General features: G+C 41.0%; 1 protein-coding gene across 1 annotated transcript in view; it reads left to right on the top strand.

Moving 5' to 3' along the window:
• The window catches only part of FA2H (fatty acid 2-hydroxylase), a 76,029-nt gene that overhangs the window by 46,071 nt on the left and 6,528 nt on the right, over positions 1-23,430 (top strand). The window contains exon 7 of the mRNA XM_038538332.1: positions 23,067-23,151. Within this exon, the coding sequence (XP_038394260.1) occupies positions 23,067-23,119 (53 nt within the window). The 3' untranslated portion in view covers positions 23,120-23,151. The remainder of the gene's footprint in view (positions 1-23,066; positions 23,152-23,430) is intronic.

The following is a 23,430-nucleotide window of genomic DNA, read 5'->3' on the forward strand; positions in this document are numbered from 1 at the left end:
AAAATAGTTTCTTAAAGATGTCTTCTCAGCCATGTCATTTCCCACCTGGGGAACCTGTCGACATACAGATCCAATCCTCAACACTCAAGGTCTAATTCAACAGGTCCAATGGAGATGGGCTCTGGATTTGCCTGCCCAAAGATACAGAAGCAGAAGAGGAAGGAAGCTAATGTTGGTGAGGCTCTGACAACATGGAGGGAGCCCTGGCCCCTTGCTGCCTGTCTGGGCTCCAGCACCCATGTGGTGGCTTTATCCATGTGGCTCCCAGCCTGAAGCTAAGTGTGGCCTGAGCCGCCCATCCCACATACTGCTGGAATCAGGCCCATGCAAGCAGCAGAAGTCACAACCTCCACTTCCTAGGTGGCGCTGGAAATCTGACCACAGAGCATCACACCCAAGCTAGGAAGAGACAGGAGGAGCAAAGGGAGAGATTAACTAGTTGTAAATGTACAAGTCACCAGAGAAAAGTCTGAGATGGTCAAGTTTGAGCAAAAAATTAATTGGAAAATTGGGGAAAAAAAAACCCTGTATATAAAAAGGTTGACACAGAACTAGTAAGAAACGCCAACATCTAAATGAGTTTATAGGGTGGTACTAAGATTTAGGGGGAAAAAATAGTAAAACCAAGCCATTAATGAAAGTTCTACTCAGTGAACACTGGACAGATTCCCCCAGAGCTTCTAGTTGTGCCCACTAGAACTTTACAGGGGAGTGGGAATTTCCACAGAGCCTTTGGAAGACAGTAAGCCTCACTGTACAGAAAAGAATATAAGTGCCATGAGGCCATTAACCTCAAGCAAGTTGGCATTCACGATGCACTCTCTACTCGGTGACCATCTAGTAGAGTCGGAGAATTTTATTATCAAGTGCAAAAGATGTAAGTGAGAGTCAAAGATTAGATGCTTGAGAAAGCATGGGACATTATCAAAATGCCAACACAGCATGATGGGAAAGCCTGGAGCTCAAGGTACATGATTATGTTTTGGGGGAAGGGGGTAAGGTCGTGTGCTTTTTTGGTTTTAAAGACTTGTTTATTTATTTTAGAGAGACAGTGAGTGCATGTGCGCTTGGGGGAGAAGGGCAGAGGGGGAGGGAGAGGAAGGAGTAGACTCCCCACTGGGCGGGGAGCCTGAAGTGGGGCTCATGAGATTATGACCTGAGCCCAAATCAAGAGTTGGATGCTCAACAGACTGAGCCACCCAGGCGCCCCTGAATATGTTTATTTCTATAGTGAGAGAAGACTCACAGATCATCAAGAAAGTCTAACGCTTGCTCGGGCAAAAGACCATTTAAATTCTGATTCGTGTAGATATCCAAGCTGACTCTCAGTGATCCTCGAAATTTACCTTATTGATTCTGTAGCAACAACCCAGGTGCCCTGGCAGAGGACAGGCCCATAGACATTAGTTTTGTTTTTTGTTTTTTGTTTTTCGCGCTGTGCTTGTACTTCCAGATATGCCATCTTTGAGCATTTCTGGTCTGACCTGAAGAACTGCCCTCTTAACTCCACTCTGTTCCATTCCTCCATTGGCTCTGGCTTTGAACTTTGCACCATTTCTTATTGTGCCCAGCACAATGCCCAACTTGTAACAGGCCCCAATGAATGTTAGTCTTGTCTCTGTCAGATCTCTGGCGGGTTACACTGTTGGACGAACAGGTGCCTCTCCACCTGTTCCCTGGCCTCTGCTGCCCTCTGGTGACACTATGAGGCTCTGCCCCTTGTAACTGCCCTCCCAGTGGCTGTTTCGGAATCAAATGTCTGTGGTTGTAAAATTCTAGCCCTTTTCCACCTTACCTGTTCTCTTGACTTACCATTTTGTCTCATCGACTGTTCTTGAGGGACATCTAGAACCATGTGTATGGATTTCCAGGTCTAATTTTCCAGGAAGATATGATAGTTGCTGAAATTTGACTGGAGCTTTCATTACAGTGAGGTGATAATGGCACAATGAATACATTTTATCTTCTAAGAATGCTACAAGTTGAATGTGAAATTTGGAAAATGCCAAAACTCTCATCTTCACTCCATCCCAAATACCTTATAAGCTTGTAGCAGGGAGAAGGAAGAAATGATTTAAAAAGAAGAAGGAGGAGGTGGGGGAGGAAGGAGGAGAAGGAGAAAGAGGAATCTTGTTTTGGCAAAAACATAAAGGTGGAATCCTGTTATCATTTAGATTAGCCCTAAAATGAGAACATGGATGTGGTAGTAAATTTGGAAGGCGATTGCAGATATAGTGGAAAAGTTGGGAAGGATTAGAAAAGGAAAGTGGGGTGTCACATAAGGATGAGTATGTGAGGTTCCCATGCCGATTCTGCAGGGGCATCCTGAGAAGCATACAGAATACCTACCAGGATTGTCCACCTAAAGGACAAAAGGCTGGAATATTTATCCACCAGCTTCCTCTCCTGTTGGTTGAGGATGGTATTCAGGGGTGTCAACTCCCTCCTCACTTATGAGCTGTCCTGGCACACAAGGCGACCAGATTCTTTAGCTTTGACAAAGGTCCTGGAGCAAAAGCAGGAAGATGGATGAATGCACTTCAAGAGGACTGCAGTTAGTACAAATTGAGCAAGAGCTTGGTAGGAAATATCTGCAGACCTGTGGCTGAAATTAAAGCTGAGACAGTATTCAGACAGAACCTTCCACCACAACTGAAGTTAAGACGAGAGGAAGACAGAAGGGATATGACAAGGATAACCATAGGTATCTGCCACAAAACCCCCCTTCCCAGGACCTTGCCTGCATGGAGAGGAGAAAGGAGAATATAGAATCACAAGCATAGAGAGTCCTTAAGGAGCTCTGAAGGCTGAATTTATGCAAACTGCATGGTCTGAAACACCTCAAGTCAAAAATTTAGCATAAAGTAGTCCTGGCTGGTAAAACCTCAAGGCTCTCAGAAGGATTTACAAATTTCTGTGGAGAGCTGCAACATCAATCATAGACCTCAAAAAACTCCCACAGATAAAATTTCAAGGACTATAAACTCACAACAAAAACAAATCACACAAGGGAAAAAGGCCCCATGAGTAAAAGCTGGTAGAAACGGCATGTCAGAAACATGCTCACAAAGACATCAAACTTTGGAATTATGAGATGTCCTAGTTATTTCCTGTTCTTCAGATTCACTCTGCATTTTTCCCCATCCCATTCTGTACCCTATGCGAACTGCATCAGTGTGTGTTCTCTTGTTTATTGGCTGCAATCTCCTGCAAGAGATTGGCAGGATAGAGAGGAGTGGGGTCCAGGTATTCATTCCTACAGCTCTTTCATTTTTTTCAGCAATATTTTGTACTTTCCCATGTACAAGTTTTTTCACCCACTTGGTCATGTTTATTCCTAAATAATTTATTCTTTGGACTGCTGTCCAAATGGAATTGTTTTCTTAATTGCCTTTTTATATTTTCATGACTGAGTTATAGAAACACAACTATTTTCTGGTGTTAGTCTTGTATCCTAAAACTCTGCTGAAGTCATTTATTAGCTCTAGTAAAAAAAATTTATAGATTATTTGAGTTTTCTATGTGTAAGATTATATCACCTGTGAACAGAGATACTTCTACATCTTCTCTTCTAGTTTGGATGTCTGTATTTTTTTTTCTTGACTAATTGCTCTGGATAGAACTTCTGGTAATATTGAATAGCCATGGTGAGAATGGACATCCTTGTCTTGTTCCTGATCGTAGGGGAAAAGCACCCAGTATTTCACTATGAGGTATGATGTCAGCTGTGAGTTTTTCATAAATGTCCTTTATCATATTGAGGAAGTTCCCTTCTATTCCTAGTCTGCTAAGTGTTTCCATCATGAAAGGGTGTTGAGCTTTGCCAAATGATTTTTTTTTCTTCCTCAAGTGAGATGATTGTGTGGATTTTTCCCCCCTTTGTTCTATTAATGTAGTTAGTGTATTCCATTGACTTTAATATGTTGAACCAACCTTGCATTCTTGGAATAAATCCCATCTGGTGACAGGTTATAATCCTTTAATATGCTCTGGAATTCAGTTTCCTAAATTTTGTTGAAGAGTTTTGCATCTATATTCATCAATGATATTGTAGTTTTCTTTCTTGTGGTGTTTTTGTCTACCTTTGGTATTAGGATAAGGCTGGTCTCCTAAAATGGGTTAGAAAGTATGCTCTCCTTTTCTATTTTTGAAAGAGCTTGAGAAGGATTGTTATTAATTCATTTTTTAAAGATTTATTTTATGTATTTGACAGAGAGAGAATGCAAATAGGGGGAGGGACAGAGGGAGTAAGGAGAGAGAGAATCCCAAGCAAACTCCCCGCTGAGCATAGAGCTTGATGCAGGGCTTGACCCAAAGACCCCAAGATTGTTACCTGAGCCAAAACCAAGAGTCTGATGTGCAACTTACTGAGCCACCCAGGCATCCCCTGTTAATTCATTTTTAAATGTTTGGTAGAATTCACCAGTGAAATCATCTGACATGGACTTCTCTTTGTTGAATGGGTTTTGATTCTGATTCAGTCACTTTACGTGTTATAGGTCTGTTCAGATTTTCTATTCTTCAGTCCTTTAGGTAATTTGTGCGTGTGTCTAGGAATCTGTCTCTCTCATTTAGATCATCTAATTGATTGGCATACACTTGTTCATAGTAATACAGTACTCTTATTTCTTTTCTTTATTTGTGGGAAGAATCTCTAACACTAGATTAACCCTTTTGACAAGTTATTGAGTGTACAATGTGTTACTGTTGACTATAGGTACACTGTAGTATGGCACATCTCTAGGGCTTATTCATCTTACTCTACTGAAACTTCATGTTCCTTAATTAGTAACTCCCCATTTCCCCCTTACCCCAAACCCTGACAACCACCATTCCATTCTCTGAGTCTATGAATTTGACTATTTTAGATACCTCATATAAATGGGGTCATGCAGTACTTGTCTATGACTGGCTTATTTCACTTAGCTCAAGGTTCATCCATGAGGTTGCATGTTGCAGAATGTCCATCTTTTTAAGGCCCAATAGCATTCCACTATACCATATTTTCTTTATCCATTCATCTGTCAATAGACATTTACGTTTTTTTCACATCTTGGCTATCTGAATAGTACTGAAATGAACATAGGAGTCCTAGCTCTTTGAGATCCTGATTTCAATTCTTTTAGACAAGTACCCAGAAATGGGATTGCTCCATCATATGGTAGTTCTACTGTTAATTTTTTGAGAAACCTCCATACCGTTTTCCGTAGTGACCACCATTTTGCATTCCCAATAGTATGCAAAGGTTCCAAGTTCTCCACATCTTTGCCAACATTTCTTGCCTTTTTTTTTTTAAATAACAGCCATCCTGACAGGTGTGAAATAATATCTCACTATGGTTTTGCCTTGCATTTCCCTGTGATTAGTAATGTTGAGCACTTTTTCATATACCTGTTAGCCTTTTTTAGAGAAATATCTATTAGAGACCCCCCTTTTTATATGTATATTTTTTATTGGAGTTCGATTTGGCAAGATATAGTGTAACACCCAGTGCTCATCCCGTCAAGTGCCCCCCTCAGTGCCTGTCACTCAGTCACTCCATCCCCCCACCCACCTCCCCTTCCACTACCCCTTGTTCATTTCCCAGAGTTAGAAATATCTCATGTTTTGTCACCCTCTCTGACACTCATTTTCTCTCCTTTCCCACTCATTTTCTCTCCTTTCACCTATAATCCCTTTCACTATTTTTTATATTCCCTATAAGAGTGAAACCATAGAATGATAGTCCTCTGATTTACTTACTTCACTCAGCATAATATCCTCCAGTTCCATCCATGTCGAAGTAAATGGTGGGTATTTGTCCTTTTTAATGGCTGAGTAATACTCCATTGTATATATAGACCACATCTTCTTTATCCATTCATCTTTCGATGGACACCGAGGCTCCTTTCACAGTTGTGCTATTGTGGACATTGCTGCTATAAACATCAGGGTTCAGGTGTCCCCGCGTTTCACTGCATCTGTATCTTTGGGGTAAATCCCCAACAGTGCAATTGCTGGGTGTAGGGCAGGTCTATTTTTAACTCTTTGAGGACCCTCCACAAAGTTTTCCAGAGTGGCTGTACCAGTTCACATTCCCACCCACAGTGCAAGAGGGTTCCCCTTTCTCCACATCCTCTCCAACATTTGTTGTTTCCTGTCTTGTTAATTTTCACCATTCTTACCAGTGTGAGGTGGTATCTCATTGTGGTTTTGATCTGTATTTCCCTGATGGCAAGTGATGCGCAGCATTTTCTCATGTGCTTGTTGGCCATGTCTATGTCTTCTTTGGTGAAATTTCTGTTCATGTCTTTTGCCCATTTCATAATTGGATTGTTTATTAAAGCCCTTTTTAAAAAATCAGATTACTGTTGTTGTAGAAATTCCTTATATATTTTACAGATTTACCCCTTATCAAATATATGATTTGGAAATATTTTCTCCCATTCCATTGGTTGCCTTTTCACTCTGTTAGTTGTTTCTTTTGTTGTGTAGAAGGTTTTTAGTTTAATATAACCCCACTTTTTTGGTTTTGTTACCTGTGTTCTTAGAGCTGGATAGATGAAGTCATCTGCCAGGATCAATGTTACAAAGATTTTCCCCTATGTCTTCTTCCAGAATTTTTATAGTTTCAAGGGTCATGTTTAATAAGACTTTAATTCATTTTGAGTTGATTTTTGTATATGATATAAGGTTCCAATTTAATTCTTTTGCATGGAGGTGTCTGGGTGGCTCAGTTGGTTAAGTGCCTGCCTTCAGTTTAGGTCTTGATCCCAGGATCCTGGGATACAGCCCTGCATCGGGCTCCTCTCTCAGCTGGGAGACGGCATCTCCCTCTCCCTTTGCCTGCTCCTCCTCCTGCTTATTCTCTCTCTTTCTCTGTCAAATAAATAATCTTAAAAATACTAAAATAATAATAATTCCTCTGCATGTGGATATCCATTTTTCCCAACACTATTTGTTGAAGAAACTATCCTTGCCCAAGTTTGTATTCTTGGCACCCTTGTCAAAGATCAGATGACTGTATATATGTGGATTTATTTCTGGGCTCTCTGTTCTGTTCCATTGGTCTGTATGTTGGCCATTATTCAGTACCATAATGTTTTGATTGCTGTTGCTTTGTAATATATTGTGAAATCAGAAAGTGTGATACCCACAGTTTTTTTCTTCTTTCTCAAGAATAATTTGGCTATTTGTGGTCTTTTATGGTTCCATATTAATTTTAGACCAGTTTTTCTATTTCTGTAAAGAAAAAGACATTAGAATTTTGATAGGGATTGCATTGAATCTGTAGATCACTTTGGGTAGTGTGGACATTTTAACAATATTAAGTTTTCTAATCCATGAACATAGTATGTCTTGCTATTTGCTTAGGCTTTATTAAATTTCCTTCATTAATGCTTTGTAGTTTTCAATGTACAAGTCTTTCATTTCATGAATTAATTTATTCCTAAGTATTTTTTTTGGTGTGATTGTAACTTGGATTGTTTTCTTAATTTTTTTTTCAGATAGTTTGTTGTTAGTGTATAGAATACAATTAACTTTTCTTTTTTTTTAACTTTTCTATATTGATTTTGTATCCTGTGACTTGACTAAATTCATTTATTCTAACAGAGTTTTTCTTTTTTCTTTAAAGACTTATTTATTTATTCATGAGAGACACACAGACAGAGGCAGAGACATGGAAAGACGGAGAAGCAGGCTCCTCACAGGGAGCCCGATGTGAGACTCTACCCCCCAACCTGGGATCTCGCCCTGAGTCTAAGGCAGTCCTTAGGTCACAAAAAGTCACTGTCCTCTAACAGTGTTTTTCTTAATGGAGTCTTTAGGATTTTCTACATATAAGATATGTTGTCGGGACACCTGGGTGGCTCAATGGTTGATTGTATGCCTTCAACTCAGGTCATGAGCCTGGGGTCCTGGGATCGAGTGCCACATCGAGCTCCTCACAGGGCGCCTGCTTCTCCCTCTGCCTGTGTCACTGCCTCTGTGTATCTCTCATGAATAAAGAAATTTTTTAAAAAGTAAGATCATGTTGTCTACAAACAGGGACAGCTTTACTTCTTCCTTTCCACTTGGATGCTTTTTATTTCTTTTTCTTGCCTAATGGCTCCAGCTAGGATTTCCATTACTATGTTGAACAAAAGTGGTGAGAATAGGCATCTTTGTTTTATTCCTGATCTGGAGGAAAAGCTTTCAGTTTCTCACCATTGAGTATGATCTTAGCTGTGGGCTTGTCATAGGTGGTCTTTAGTAGGTTGAGATAATTTCCTTTTATTTCTAGTTTGTTGAGAGTTTTTATCATGAAACAATGTGGAATTTTGTGAAATGTTTTTTTCTGCATCTATTAAAGTGATCATATGTTTTTATTTTTATTTTTTTAATGTGATGTATCACAAAAACTGATTTTCAAATGTTGAACCATTCTTGCATCCCAGGAATAAATTCTACTCGGTCATGGTATATGATCCTTTAAAATGCTGTTGGATTTGATTTGCTAATATTTTTTTTTAAGATTTTATTTATTTATTCATAAGAGACACAGAGAGAGAGAGAGAGAGACAGAGACAGAGACAGAGACACAGGCAGAGGGAGAAGCAGGCTCCATGCAGGGAGCCCAACGTGGGACTCGATCCCAGGTCTCTAGGATCATACCCTGGGCTGAAGGCGGCGCTAAACCGCTGAGCCACCCAGGCTGCCCGATTTGCTAATATTTTATTGAGGAATTTTGCATCTATATTCATCAAGGATATTGCCTCTAGCTTTCTTGTGGTATCTTTGGCTTCAGGGTAATACTGGCCTCCCGCCAAGGAAGGTGCAGAACTTGGGAGAGTCCCATTGGCCCCTGGAGGAACTGGCTTGGGGGTATTGTCCAAGCAGAAGCAGCTCCAGACAGAGGAACTCCAGGTTGTCAGTGGGAAATTACCGAGATAGATGGTTCCAGTTCCTAACGACGAATGCCCTCTTACTTTTCTGGGGACCATTTTATTGACTGACTGATTGATTGATTGATTGATTGATTGAAAGTAGCCTCCACGCCTAGCCTGGAGCCCAAAGGAGGCTTGAACTCATGACCTTGAGATCAAGGGTCAGATGCTTAACCAACTGAGCCACTCAGGTGCCCCTCATTTATTTATTTTAATCCTGGTTGTCTCCACTAACTTACTCTTTCAAATAAGCTTTAGGATCATTTGTTTTCAATTACCAAAATATACCATTGGGAGTTTTATTGGAACTACATTAAATCGGGTTTACATTTAGGAAGGATTGCCAGGTTGGTCTTTTTGATTGTTTGTTTTTGTTTTTTACATTTTTAATTTTTTTTTCCAGCGGAGCGTCAGGTTTAATGGTCACTCTAAGGGATATCGTACATCTTTCAGAGCCCAGCACACACCCCTGCCCCTCCTTCTGCTGAGGGAACAGCCAGGTGTCCTCAGACCCAGGCTCTGTGAAGGGGGGCTTGCCCCCGAGCCCCAGCTATATACAAGAGCTGGCCCAGAAAGGGCACAAGCCCGCAGTTCACTGGCTGCTCAGAGCTGCGGGGGTGCCCGCCCCCGGGACCCAGCCCAGCCACCCCGCAGAACCCTATGCACTGGGAGAGTGCTGCAGACCTGGGCGGAAAGCTGGAGCTGAGCCACACTGCAGCACTGGGGCGGAGGCTGCTGGAGGCCGGGGAGCAGGCAGGACCCCCCTCGACCCAGAACCTCCTCCAGGACAGTGCAGACGCGCCCCCTCCACCGCTGCCCAGGTGCCCCCGACATTTTTTAAATTTAAATTCAATTTGAGGTTGGTCATTTTTAATCTCCTTTCCTTGAACTTTGTTTTGTGTAGTTTTCCTCATACCATGCTTGTAAAATTTGTTTTGCATTGCCCCTTTGATGAGTGGAATATTTTTTCCCATTATCGTTTATGGTTAGTTATTGCTGAGGTATAGCTTTTGGGTGAGGCTGGAGCTAGAAAGCTGAAATACACAAATTCCTCGAGCAGCACTTTCACATCTGCTTGTGTGTCCACTGGACCAGAAAAAGGTGTAAATCCCAGTGCCCTAATGAGTCCCAAGTAAATGACCTTGAAGGAATCTGCTTAGCAACTGGGAATAGCTGGGTAGCCCAGATCTACTGAATCTTTTGAGATAGGCCCTAATACCTATTACTTCCTTTGCTATATCAGTATAACTATGGCAACTATGATACACAAAAGTGTATCAACCAGGTTGCTTATTTGGTTTCACTTCTGCTAGTTTCTTACTCAGGTTTTAAAGGCAGATTTGGGTTTCAGACCAATTACCTTTACCAAACTGTTATTCAATTTATAAAATGGCAATAATACTTGTCCTACTTACTTCATCTAGCTGTTGAAACTAGTTTATTTTAAATTTAAATTCAATTTGCCAAAATACAGTATAACACCCAGTGCTCATCTCATTATGTGCCCTCCTTAATGCCCGTCACCCAGTTACCCCATCCCCTCCACCCACCTCCCCTTCTGCAACCCTTTGTTTGCTTCCCAGAGTTAGGAGTCTCTCGTGGTTTGTCTTTCTAATTTTTCCCCACTCAGTTTCCCTCCCTTGCTTATTGTCCCTTTCACTATTCCTTATATCTCACATATGAGTGAAACCATATGATAACTGTCTTTCTCCAATTGACTTATTTCACCTAGTATAAAACCCTTACTATGGAATAACAGTTCCATCCATGTTAATGTAAATAATAGGTATTCATCCTTTCTGATGGCTAATAGTCCATTGTGTATATATGTGTGTATGTGTATGTGTGTGTGTGTGTGTGTGTGTGTGTTTATACACCACAATCTTTATCCATTCATCTGGATCATCATGGTTTCTTCCACAGTTTGGCTACTGTGGACATTGCTGCTATGAACATAATAGGGGTGCAGGTGTCCTGTTATTTCACTGCATCTGTATCTTTGGGATAAATACCTAGAAGCACAATTGCTGGGTCATAGGGTAGCTCTATTTTTAACTTCTCGAGGAACCTCCACACTGTTTCCAGAGTGGCTGCACCAGCTTGCATTCCCACCAGCAGTGCAAGAGGGTTCCCCTTTCTCCACATCCTTGCCAACATTCGTTGTTTCCTGTCTTGTTAATTTTAGCAATTCTCACCAGTGTAAAGTGGTATCTCCTTGTAGTTTTGATTTGTGTTTCCCTGATGGCAAGTGATGTGGAGCATTTTTTTCATGTGCTTTTTTGGCCATGTGTAGGTCTTCTTTGGAGAAATATCTGTTCATGTCTACTGCCCATTTCTTGACTGGATTGTTTCTTGGGTGTTGAGTTTGATAAATTTTTTATAGATCTTGGATACTAGCCCTTTATCTGATATGTCATTTGCAAATATCTTCTCCCATTCTGTAAGTTGCCTTTTGGTTTTGTTGACTGTTTCCTTTGCTGTGCAGAAGGTTTTTTGTTTTTGTTTTTTTGTTTTTTTGTTTTTTTTATCTTAATGGAGTCCCGATAGTTCATTATTGCTTTTGTTTCCCTTGCCTTTATAAATATATCTTGGAAGAAATTGCTGTGGCCGTGTTCAAAAAGGTTACTACCCCCCCCCCAAAAAAAGGTTACTACCTGTTTTCTCCTCTAGGATTTTGATGGATTCTTGTCTCACATTTAGATCTTTCAACCATTTTGAGTTTATCTTTGTGTATGCTATAAGAGAATGGTCCAGTTTCATTCTTCTGCATGTGGCTGTCAAATTTTCCCAACACCATTTATTGAAGAGACTGTCTTTTTTCCATTGGATGTCTTTCCTACTTTGTTGAAGATGAGTTGGCCATAGAGTTGAGAGTTTATTTCTGGGTTCTCTATTCTGCTCCATTGATCTATGTGTTTTTGTGCCAGTACCAAACTTTCTTGATGATCACAGCTTTGTAATACAGCTTGAAATCAGGCATTGTGACGGCCCCAGCTTTGGTTTTCCTGTTCAACATTCCTCTGGCTATTCAGGGTCTTTTCTGGTTCCATACAAATCTCAGGGTTGTTCCAACTCTGCGAAGAAAGTCCATGGTATTTTGATAGGGATTGCATTGGATGTATAAATTGCTTTGGAGAGCATAGACGTTTTCACAATATTTATCCTTCCAATCCATGAACATGGAGTGGTTTCCCATCTCTTTGTGTCTTCCTCAATTTCTTTCATAAGTTTTTAGAGTACAGATCCTTTACCTCTTTGGTTAGGTTTATTCTAGGTATCGTATGGTTTTTGGTGCAATTGTAAATGGGATCAATTCCTTAATTTCTTTCTTCAGTCTCATTGTCAATGTATAGAAATGCAACTGATTTCTGTGCATTGATTTTGTATCCTGCCATGTTGCTAAATTGCTGTATGAGTTCTAGCAATCTTGGTGTGAAGTCTTTGGGGTGCTCTGTATACAGTATCATATTATCTGTGAAGAATAAGACTTTTACTTCTTTGTGATTTGAATGCTTTTTATTTCTTTTTGTTGTCTGATTGCTGAGGGTAGGACTTCTATTACTATATTGAACAACAGCAGTGAGAGTGGGCATCCCTGTTGTGTTCCTGATCTTAGGGGAAAAGCTCTCAGTTTTTCCCCATTGAAAATTATATTCACTGTGGGCTTTTCATAGACGGCTTTTATGATATTGAGATATGTTCCCTCTATTCCTACACTTTGAAAAGTTTTAATTAGGAAAGGATACTGTATATTGTCAAATGTTTTCTCTGCATCAATTGAGAGGATCATATGGTTCTTGTCTTCTCTTTCATTAATATGATCTATCACATTGAGCGATTTACAAATGTTGAACCAGCTTTGTATCCCAGAGTCGTGGGATAAATCCCAGTTGGTCGTGGTGAATAATCTTCTTAATGTAGTGTTGGATCCTATTGGTGAGTATCTTGGTGAGAATTTTTGCATCTGTGTTCATCAGGGATATTGGTCTGTAATTCTCCTTTCTGGTAGGGTCTTTTTCTGGTTTTAGGATCAAGGTAATACTGGCCTCATAGAATGAGTTTGGAAGTTTTCTTTCTATTTCTATCTTTTGAAAGAGCTTTAGTAGAATAGGTATTATTTCTTCTTTAAATGTTTGGTAGAATTCTCCTGGGATGACATCTGGCCTTAGACTTTTGTTCCTTGGGAGGTTTTTGATGACTGCTTCAATTTCCTTACTGGTTATGGGTCTGTTTAGATTTTCTATTTCTTCCTGTTCAGTTTTGGTTTCCAGGACTGTATCCATTTCTTCCAGGTTGCCTAATTTGTTAGCATATATTTGCTCATAATACATTCTTTTTTTTTCAAGATTTTATTTATTTATTCATGAGACACACACACACACACACACACACACACAGAGGCAGAGACATAGGCAGAGGGAGAAGCAGGCTCCACACAGGGAGCCTGATGTGGGACTTAATCCCGGAACCCAGGATCACGCCCTTGGGCCAAAGGCAGGCACCAAACCACTGAGCATCCCAGGCATCCCTCATAATACATTCTTAAAATCATTTTTATTTCCTTGGTATTGGTTGTGATCTCTCCTCTTTCATTCATGATTTTATTAATTTGAGTCTTTTTTTTCTTTTTAATAAATCTGGCTAGGGGTTTAACTATCTTATTATTTCTTTCAAAGAACCAGCTTCTAGTTTTATTCATCTGTTCTACAGTTCTGGGTCTCTATTTCATTGAGTTCTGCTCCAATCTTTATTATTTCTCTTCTCTTGCTTGGTTGAGGCATATTTGCTGTTCTTTCTCCATTCCTTTAGATGTAAGTTTAGCTTGTGTATTTGAGATTTTTCCAATTTTTTTGAGAGACGCTTGCATTGAAATGTACTTCCCTCTTAGGACTGCCTTTGCTGTAACCCAAAGATTTTCAACAGTTGTGCTTTCATTTTCGTTCATTTATATGAATCTTTTTTTTTTATATGAATCTTTTTAATTCTCTAATTTCCTACTTGACCCATTCATTTTTAGTAGGATGCTCTTTAACCTCCAAATTTCTTCTTGTTATTGAGTTCTGATTTCAAAGCATTGTGGTCTGAAAATATGCAGGGAGGGATCCCTGGGTGGCGCAGCGGTTTGGCGCCTGCCTTTGGCCCGGGGCACGATCCTGGAGACCCGGGATCGAATCCCACGTCGGGCTCCCAGTGCATGGAGCCTGCTTCTCCCTCTGCCTGTGTCTCTGCCTCTCTCTCTCTCTCTGTGACTATCATAAATAAATAAAAGTTAAAAAAAAATTAAAAAAAAAAAGAAAAGAAAATATGCAGGGAATAATATCAATCTTTTGGTATCAGTTGAGACCTGATTTGTGACCCAGTATGTGATCTATTCTGGAGAAGTTCCATGTGCAGTTGAGAAGACTGTGTCCTCTGTTGGATTAGGATGGAATGTGCTATATATATCCATGAAATCCATCTGGTCCAGTATGTCATTCAAAGACCGTGTTTCTTTGGTGATCTTCTGCTTAGAAGATCTATACTTTGCTGAGAGTGGAATGTGGAAGTCTCCTACTATTAATGTATTATTATCTATGTGTTGCTTTACTTTGGTTATTAATTGGTTGATATAATTGGCTGCTCCCACATTGGAGGCATAAATATTCATAATTGTTAGGTCTTCTTGTTGAATAGACCCTTTAAGTATGATATAGTGTTCCTCTTTATCTCTTACTACAGTCTTTAATTTAAAATCTAACTTATCTGATATGAGGATTGCTTCCTCAGCTTTCTTTTGAGGTCTATTTGCATGGTAAATGGTTCTCCACCCCCTCATTTTCAGTCTGAAGGTGTCTTTAGGTCTAAAGTGAGTCTCTTGTAGACAGTATATAGATGGGTCTTGCTTTTTCATCCAGTCTAATACCCTATGTCTCATGACTGGAGCATTTAGCCCATTCATGTTCAGAGTAACTATTGGAAGATATGGATTTAGTGTCATTGTATTACCTGTACAATTCCTGTTTCTGCAGATTGTCTCTGTTTCTTTGGGCTCCCTCTTCGCTTACAGGGTCTTCCTTAATATTTCTTGCAGAGCTGGTTTGGTGGTCACATATTCTTTCAGTTTCTGCCTATCTTGGAAGCTCTTTATCTCGCCTTCTATTCTGAATGAGAGCCTTGCTGGATAAAGTATTCTTGACTGCATGTTTCTGTCAAATAATACCCTGAATATATCATGCCAGCCCTTTCTGGCCTGCCAGGTCTCTGTGGATAGGTCTGCTGTTAATCTGATATTTCTATCCCTATATATTAGGAATCTTTTGTCTCAAGCTGCTTTTAGGATTTTCTCTTTATCTCTGAGATTTGCAAGCTTCACCATTATATGTCAGGGTGTTGATCAGTTTTTGGTGATTTTGGAAGAAGTCCTCTCTATCTCTTGGATATGAATGTCTGTATCCTTCCCCAGATCAGGGAAGTTCTCAGCTATGATTTGTTCAAACATACCTTCTGGTCTTCTCTTTCTCTCTTATGTCCTCTGGAATCCCAATAATACACATGTTATTCTTTTTCATATTATTACTTAATTCTTGGAGCCTCTCCTCATGGGCTCTTAGTTGTTTTCCTCACCTTCCTTCCTTTTCATCAACTTGTATTCTATGTTACTTGCTCTCTCTTCCACCTCATTTACCCTAGCTGTTAGAGCATCCAGTTTAGACTGCATCTCAGCTAGGGTATTTTTAATTTCACCCTGATTAGATCTCATTTCTGCAATAAGAGGTTCTCTAGAGTCTTTTATACTTTTTAAAGTCCAATTAATTATTTTTTATAATTGTTATCCTGAATTTTATCTCTGACATATTACTTAAATCCATTATTAGATCTGTGGCAAAGAGTGTTGCCTCTGGTTCTTTCTTTTGTGGTGAATTCTTCCTTCTGATCATTTTGTCTAGTGCAGAATAGCTTGCAAGGAGTAGTCACTTTTCTATTTGTAGAGTTTCAGCTGTTCTTTCTTTACATCTCAGGTTGAATTCATAGGTGTTCAGGATGGTTTGAAAGTTGCCCAGGTAATTTGGGAGACCAGATGAAACGAGGACCCCTACTCTTCCACCATCTTGCCTCTTGCTGAAATTAACTGGTTTCAAAGTCCTTTGCAAACTTTTCCATGGCCTTGTGCTTATTTAAATGCAACCTCTCTGAACTTCAGTATCTTCATCTATAAAATGAAGGTAACTGTGGTAAGTTCATGGTTCCAAAGCTTTTAGCATGTGGTGGGTGAATAGAGAGATTTATGATCATCATTATAACCATTCATTACTGAACCCAGTTGCCTTTAGTTGCAAGTACAGCAAACATGATTCAAATCGGTTTAAACAATAAGGAAGGTTATATGTGTCATATCCTCTGTCCTTTTTTCATCCCAGCTGCTGTCTTTGTCTTGTCAACATGTAGAAGATCCTCATATATTATGGAAATCAATCCCTTATCAGCTTTAGATATTTCAAAGGTCTTTTCTCATTATATTAACTGTATTTTAACTTTTCCATGGTGTCCATTATCAAACAGCTTAAATTTTGATGTGTTTTAACTTACCAGAATTTCACCTTAATATTTGTGCTCTTTTTTTAACTTTTATTTTTTTTAAGATTTTATTTACGAGAGAGAGAGAGAGAGAGAGAGAGAGAGAGAGAGAGAGAGGCAAAGACACAGGCAGAGGGAGAAGCAGGCTCCATGCTGGGAGCCCAATGTGGGACCTGATCCCGGGTCTCCAGGATCACGCCCCGGGCTGCAGGTGGCGCTAAACCGCTGCGCCACCAGGGCTGCCCAATATTTGTGCTCTTAAGGTGCCCTTCCCCACCCCTAGTGTGCAAATGGAGTCTAAATTTCCTTCTCTTGATTTTATGGTTTTATTTTTCACATTTAGATTTTAATCCTCCTGGAATCCATCTTTGTATGTGATAATGTGCAAGGCCTCATTTTATTTTTATCCATAACAGTCCATTTTCTTGACACTATCCATTAAATGTCCTTCCCCATTGATTTGTGTGCCACATTTACTGTATATGAAGTTTCTATTTAGACATGGATCTGACTCTGATCTCTCTAATCTGCTCAACTGGTCAATTTGCCTGGCTTTGCACCCAAAACACAGTGTGTTTTGTTTTTGTTTTGTTTTTTATTATAACTTTGTAATCATTCTCAATAGCTAGTAAGACGTCTTCCTCCTGACTCTTCTTTCTCAGGTTGACTCAGTTGAGTAAGCATCAGAGGAAATTTCATCACACTCTTCAAAACACACACTGAGATTTTCATTGTGATTGTATTATTTTTAACAGCTTTCTGAGGATATCATTTACGTACCGTAAGATTCACCCATTTAAGTGTACAGTTTAATGGCTTTTAATACATTAACAGAGTTGTGCTACCATCACCATAATGTAATTTTAAAACATTTTTATCATCCCCAGAAGAAACCCTATGCCCATTAGCAGTCATTCCCCACTTGTTCCCATCCTCTCCATCTCTAGCCCTAAGCAACCACCAATTTGCTTCTCAATAGAGTGGCCTGTTCAGGCATTTCATATAAATGGAGCAATACAGTGAGTGGCCTTTTGTGTCTGGTTTCTTTCACTTAGCATGATATTTTCAAGATAAATTTATGTTGTAGCATGCATTGCACATGCTAAATCTGTTGCCAAATATATCCAAAGGATTCCACACTCTGTCATCAGTGACCGAGCTCAACATGGCACCAGTTCTCACCTCAGGGATGCTGATAGTCCCTCACACATCACCCAAACATAGGCAGGCATTACACTAAGGGTTCTCTCAGGCACCTTCTAGTCCCGAAATCCTAGTTTCCCCTTTTACCCTCATAGAATAGTGAGGCATACGTTCAATAATGAGACCAGAATCATGAAGAAATTTGATTATCCCAAAATCCTGTGACTATTTGGGATTTGCATTGATGAAATGGGTAAAGGGTGCTTCTGGGGTTGGTCAGGCTTCTTTCTGGTGGTCTGTCATATGTCTTATGTGTTATAGTGCATTGCATTTTTCAAGAATAACTGGAAAAGGATAGGATCTATACCGTGTTATTATTATCACTCTCTTTAAATTTTTTTGCATTCTAGGATACAGGTTCCCATCTTCTTTCAGGAGAGGAGGACTTGAATTTGGCTTTAGCCTAAGGACTAGTTTGCACTAACTTGGCCAAGTCTCTTCCTGCCAGTCCACTGGAAGCCAAGGGGGTTCTTGTTCAGTGCTGGCCTGGAGGATGTTTTGTTATATATATTGAAACATATAGGGGATCCCTGGGTGGCTCAGCGGCTGAGCGTCTGCCTTCCACCTGGGGCGTGATCTTGGAGACCTGGGATGGAGTCCCACGTCGGGCTCCCTGCATGGAGCCTGCTTCTCCCTCTGCCTGTGTCTCTGCACCTTTCTCTCTCTCTCTCTCTTTCTCATGAATCAATAAAATCTTTAAAAAATAAATAAATAAATAGGGACACCTGGGTGGCTCAGTGGTTGAGCGTCTGCCTTCGGCTCGGGGTGTGATCCCAGGATCAGGGATCGAGTCCCCCATCAGGCTCCTTGTAGGGAGCTTGCTTCTCCCTCTGCCTGTGTCTCTGCCTCTATGTCTCTCATGAATGAATGAATGAATGAATGAATAAATAAATAAACAAACAAACAAACAAACAAATAAATAAAAACATATAATGTTTTGTTGCTATAAAACATTATAAAGCTTTAAAAAAATTATAAAGCTGACTGGCCAGGAGTGCCTGGCTGACTCAGTTGAGAGAGCCTATGACTCTTGATCTCAAGGTTGTCAGTTCAAGGTCCACGTTTGGTATATAGATTACTTAAAATCAAGAAAGAAAGGAAGGGAGGAAGGAAGGAAGGAAGGAAGGAAGGAAGGAAGGAAGGAAGGAAGGAAGGAAGGAAGGAAAAGAAAGAAGAAAGAAGAAGAAACTCCCTCCCTCCCTTCCATCCTCTCCCTCCCTCCCTCCCTGCCGCCTCCTCCTCCTCCTCCTCCTCCTCCTCCTCCTCCTCCTCCTTCCTCCCTCCATCCCTCCCCTCCTTCCCTCCACTCCCTCCGCCCTCCCTACCCTCCTCACTACCCTCCCTCCCTCCCTCCTCCCTCCCGTACCGAAGCCCCTACCTCCCTTTTTTTTAAAAAGCTGACTGGCCTGAACAAGGAATCTCCCTTGATCGTTATTAGTGCAGATCAAACCTAAAAACCAAATTAATCTGTCCCCTTACCAAGAACCTCATGTGTCAGTTTCTTTTTAAATTTTCTATTTTAATGTGGCTGCATTTTCTCTCTTCATATGGCCTCTTCTGCTGATTATTATTATTATTATTATTATTATTGCTGCTCTTGTCTACAGAGAGAACAGAGCAACTCTTATCTTATTCCCTCTGGAAGTTTCTCCACAGCCTCCAGTGACCTGATTTGGGAGCACAGAATTCCAGCCTACAGGAAAGCTTCCAGTGTTGTTTATTCTCCGAACCATGGTTGAGGGGACTGACTCACTTTGTATGTGGCAGTTATTTCTGGCTCTACACCCAGTGTGGTGTCCAATGGGGGGCTTGAACTCATGACTCTGAGATTAAGACATGAAATCAAGCGTTGGACACCTAATCCACTGAGCCACCGATGCGTCCTATGTGTATCAGTTTTTTTTATCTCAGGCCCATGACCTGAGACCTCGACTTCTGGCCCGAGCCCCTCACCAGTCCCCACAGCCTGAGCATCATTCATTCCTCCCACACGTCTTTACAGAGCTCCTTGTGAGCACTGCGTGAATACAACAGACTCTATCTTCTTGGGGATACAGTTGAGTGGGGGAAACAATATGAAAATAACTAAGAGAGGAGTAGAATTATGAAATGGCAAATAAACAAATACTACAATGAAGAGGTTTGGGAAAAAAAAAAAAAGAGGTATGGGAATTCTGTGGGTACTTGACCCATTCAGGGAGGTTGCGGGGCAAACCATGTGAGACAGAGATGGAGAAGCACAGCAGAGCCAAATCTGTCCTGTAGAGAGAGGGAGGAGGGCTGCAGAGAATAGGGCCTTTGAGTGAAGCTAGGCCTTCAAATGTTTGGTCCCTTTCCATGAGTGAACCTGCCCCAATTCTCCAACATCATGGAATCCTCTGAACTTGGGACCCTGAGGAACTACTGGTTTAGGAAAGGGACCTCATATTTGCTGTGGGCATTGTCCTGATCCTGAGGGCAGCCATAGGCTTGTAAGGTAACAGGTGGAGTGAAAGGATGCTAAGAACAGAATAAGTCTGTCTCCCCTACCGATAATCCTAGAGATGATGTTGCCTCCCTTTCCATAAGTGGTTTTGATTACTTATTCTGATTATGACCCCTTAGGCAGGAGGGAAAAGGAGGCTTAACCCAGGGAGCACCAGCTCACAGAATTGAGGGTGGAATTTAATGTCTGTGGCTGTTCTTGTGGAGTTAGGGCTTGCTCTTAAGGTTGCCAGATTTGGGATCCCTGGTTGGCGCAATGGTTTGGCGCCTGCCTTTGGCCCAGGGCGCGATCCTGGGGACCTGGGATCGAATCCCATGTTGGGCTCCCAGTGCATGGAGCCTGCTTCTCCCTCTGCCTATGTCTCTGCCTCTCTCTCTCACTGTGTGCCTATCATAAAAAAAATAAAAAATAAAAAATAAATTAAAAATAAATTTAAAAAAAAGGTTGCCAGATTTAACAAATAAAAATACAAGATACCCAGTTAAATTTGAATTCCAAAGAAGCAATGAATAATTTTTTAGTATAACTATGTCCCAAATATTACATGAGACATACTTTTGCTAAAATTTCAGATATACACAGTTTCAGATAATACATAATTTTTTTAGTAAAAAAAAAAATTTAATGATTATCCAAACTTCCAAATCAACTGGATGACCTGTATTTTATCTGGCAACTTGACCTACTCTCACATGCATATTCTATGGTGCCTCTAGCCCAAGGATCCCAAAAGGCCAGTCACACATAGACCACTTACATGGATTTTAACATATCCACCATAGTGCCAGTATGATGATGAATATTTTTCTTTAAATGAGCTCACTTTGGGGATGCCTGGATGGCTCAGCAATTGAGTGTCTGCCTTGGGCTCAGGGCATGATCCTGGGATCCAGGATCAAGTCCCACATCGGGCTCCTTGCAGGGAGCCTGCTTCTCCCTCTGCCTGTCTGTGTCTCTTCCTCTGTGTGTGTGTGTGTCTCATGAATAAATAAATAAAATCTTTTTTTAAAAAAAGACTATGAAAGTAATAAGCATAACAAAACAGCCCCATGGGTAACTGAGGCAGTTAACTATTTAATGCCCACAGTGGGCCCCACAGGCAAGGTTGCCAGACTTAAAAAAAAAAAAATGATCTCACTTTTTAAAAACCTAAATAAAGTAAAAGAAAATGGTATTTTCTATTACTACTATAATTTGGAAAACAGAATAAGTGGCCACAAATGAAACCAAAACCATGTTATTAAATTCTGGCTGGATGATGCTGCCTGCCCAATAGTTCAGACCCACATTGTCTTTGTGCAAAGGAAATATTAGCAGATTTAAAGAGGTTTTAAAGACACCTGACACCAAACTGAGACTTTCTCCTTGAAAGAGAGACTAGAATAAATTGAAGGGAGAACAATTTTCTCTCAGTATCTCATCTTACTTGCCACTTATCCCATATGTTTGACAATACTGTCTTGGCTATTTACTGAAATAAAGTTTATTCTTCTTGACTCTCTACACTAGTATGTGTTTGTTTGTTTGTTTGTTTGTTTGTTTTGCACTAATAGGTTTTATGGGAAGTAATTTTCAGGGCACCTGGGTTGCTCAGTGGGTTGACTCTTGGTTTCAGCTCAGGTCGTGATCTCAGAGTCATGGGATCAAGCACTGCATCAGGCTCCACACTGGGTATGGAGGCTGCTTGAGATACTCTCCCTCTGCCCCTCTCCCCACTCATATTGTCTCTCTGAAATAAATAACAAATATATTTTAAAGATTTTATTTATTTATTCTTGAAAGAGAGAGAGAGAGAGTCAGAGACACAGGCAGAGGGAGAAGCAGGCTCCATGCTGGGAGCCCGACTTGGGACTTGATCCCGGGTCTCCAGGATCATGCCCTGGGCTGAAGGCAGGTGCTAAACCACTGAGCCACCCAGGCTGCCCAATAAACAAATATTCTTATAAAATAGAAGTAATTTTGGACTGCAAGAGACACTGTTAGTACCCCATCCAGGGAGCCTCTCCGCTAGCTCTGCATGCTCAACCCCCAAACTGCATGCTTTGCTGCTAGCTGAAGGCTGCCATCTACAGAGGAATATCCAAGAGCACTGAAGACCCTTTGCCTTAATGGATTTTATGTTCATAATTTCATATTCGTCTGTCGCTGTCCCAGGCCCCCTCGCCTTCAGCCCATGGCCATTGAACATCTGGTGTAAGTACATAAGTCCAGCTCCTCTGCTTCATGCAGAAACAAGCCCTGAGGGGTAATTATCCCCCAGAAGTCCCTAGTGGATTAGGCTGAGGCTAGAACTTCACCTGAAATTACACCGCTTAATATTTTCTCCTCCTCTGTGCTGCATCCCTGACTCCTTTGCCAGTTTCCCCTGGGAATGGAATACCTTCTTGATAAATCACTTGTACCCAAAACCTTGGCTCATGATCTGCTTCTGGGAGAACCCAGCCTAAGTCCCACAAATTGGGATGCAGGATCACCATTAATTCAAAGCGCTTACCACCTACCAAGTTGATGGAAACCTCAGATTCACATTCTGTTTCAACTAGAAGGCTTGTAGGCATGTTCCAACTGTCCAGCTGTGCTTTAGAACTCTTTGATCTGTCCAGTGCTTCCCAGGCAGAGCCCCAGACAGGCACCTTCATCCTGCCCTGCCTAAAGTGACCTCTAGTATCAGGTCGCACACACTTCACAAGGGTCACCACTTGTCCAATGGACACTTAAGTCGCATCTTAGGTCTGCTGAATATCATGCACATAACTGTCCAATCTTGTTGCTGCAACCTGCTTTCCCCATCAATCCATGGATAGTTACCAAGAGGAAGGCATGATGCTACCCAACCTTGTTATCCTGTAATGACTGTCAAGCCCCCCAAGAAAGTCTGTGCAGAGGTCACTGATGCTCCTTGCCTTTCATTGTGTCAGATTGCACCATTTGGAAACACCTGCAGAACAGCATAGCAACATCAGGAGCTTGAGCCTGCTGGTAACTGGTGGCTACAAAATGAAGGTGAGTGTGGCCTTCCAGGGGACTCTTCGACTTTGATGTGTGTGACTAATGCTGGGAGAAGGATGCACATTTCCCAGAAAGGCTGTGCCTGTTTGTTTCACTGCCTTCACCTTAGAACTGGGCTCACCTCTACACCTGCCTGGACAGCTTTCCATGTGCTCACCACAGGACAGACTCAATCCTGCCTGCTGTTCTGATGGCAGTTCTTCCCACACTACCTACCTAGCAGGGATGGGCTAAGAGTCATTTCCACTGAAATGTCTGGACACTTCTGTGTCC

This window comes from Canis lupus, chromosome 5 (genome assembly GCF_011100685.1).
Source record: "Canis lupus familiaris isolate Mischka breed German Shepherd chromosome 5, alternate assembly UU_Cfam_GSD_1.0, whole genome shotgun sequence".
Classification (NCBI taxonomy): Eukaryota; Metazoa; Chordata; class Mammalia; order Carnivora; family Canidae; genus Canis; species Canis lupus.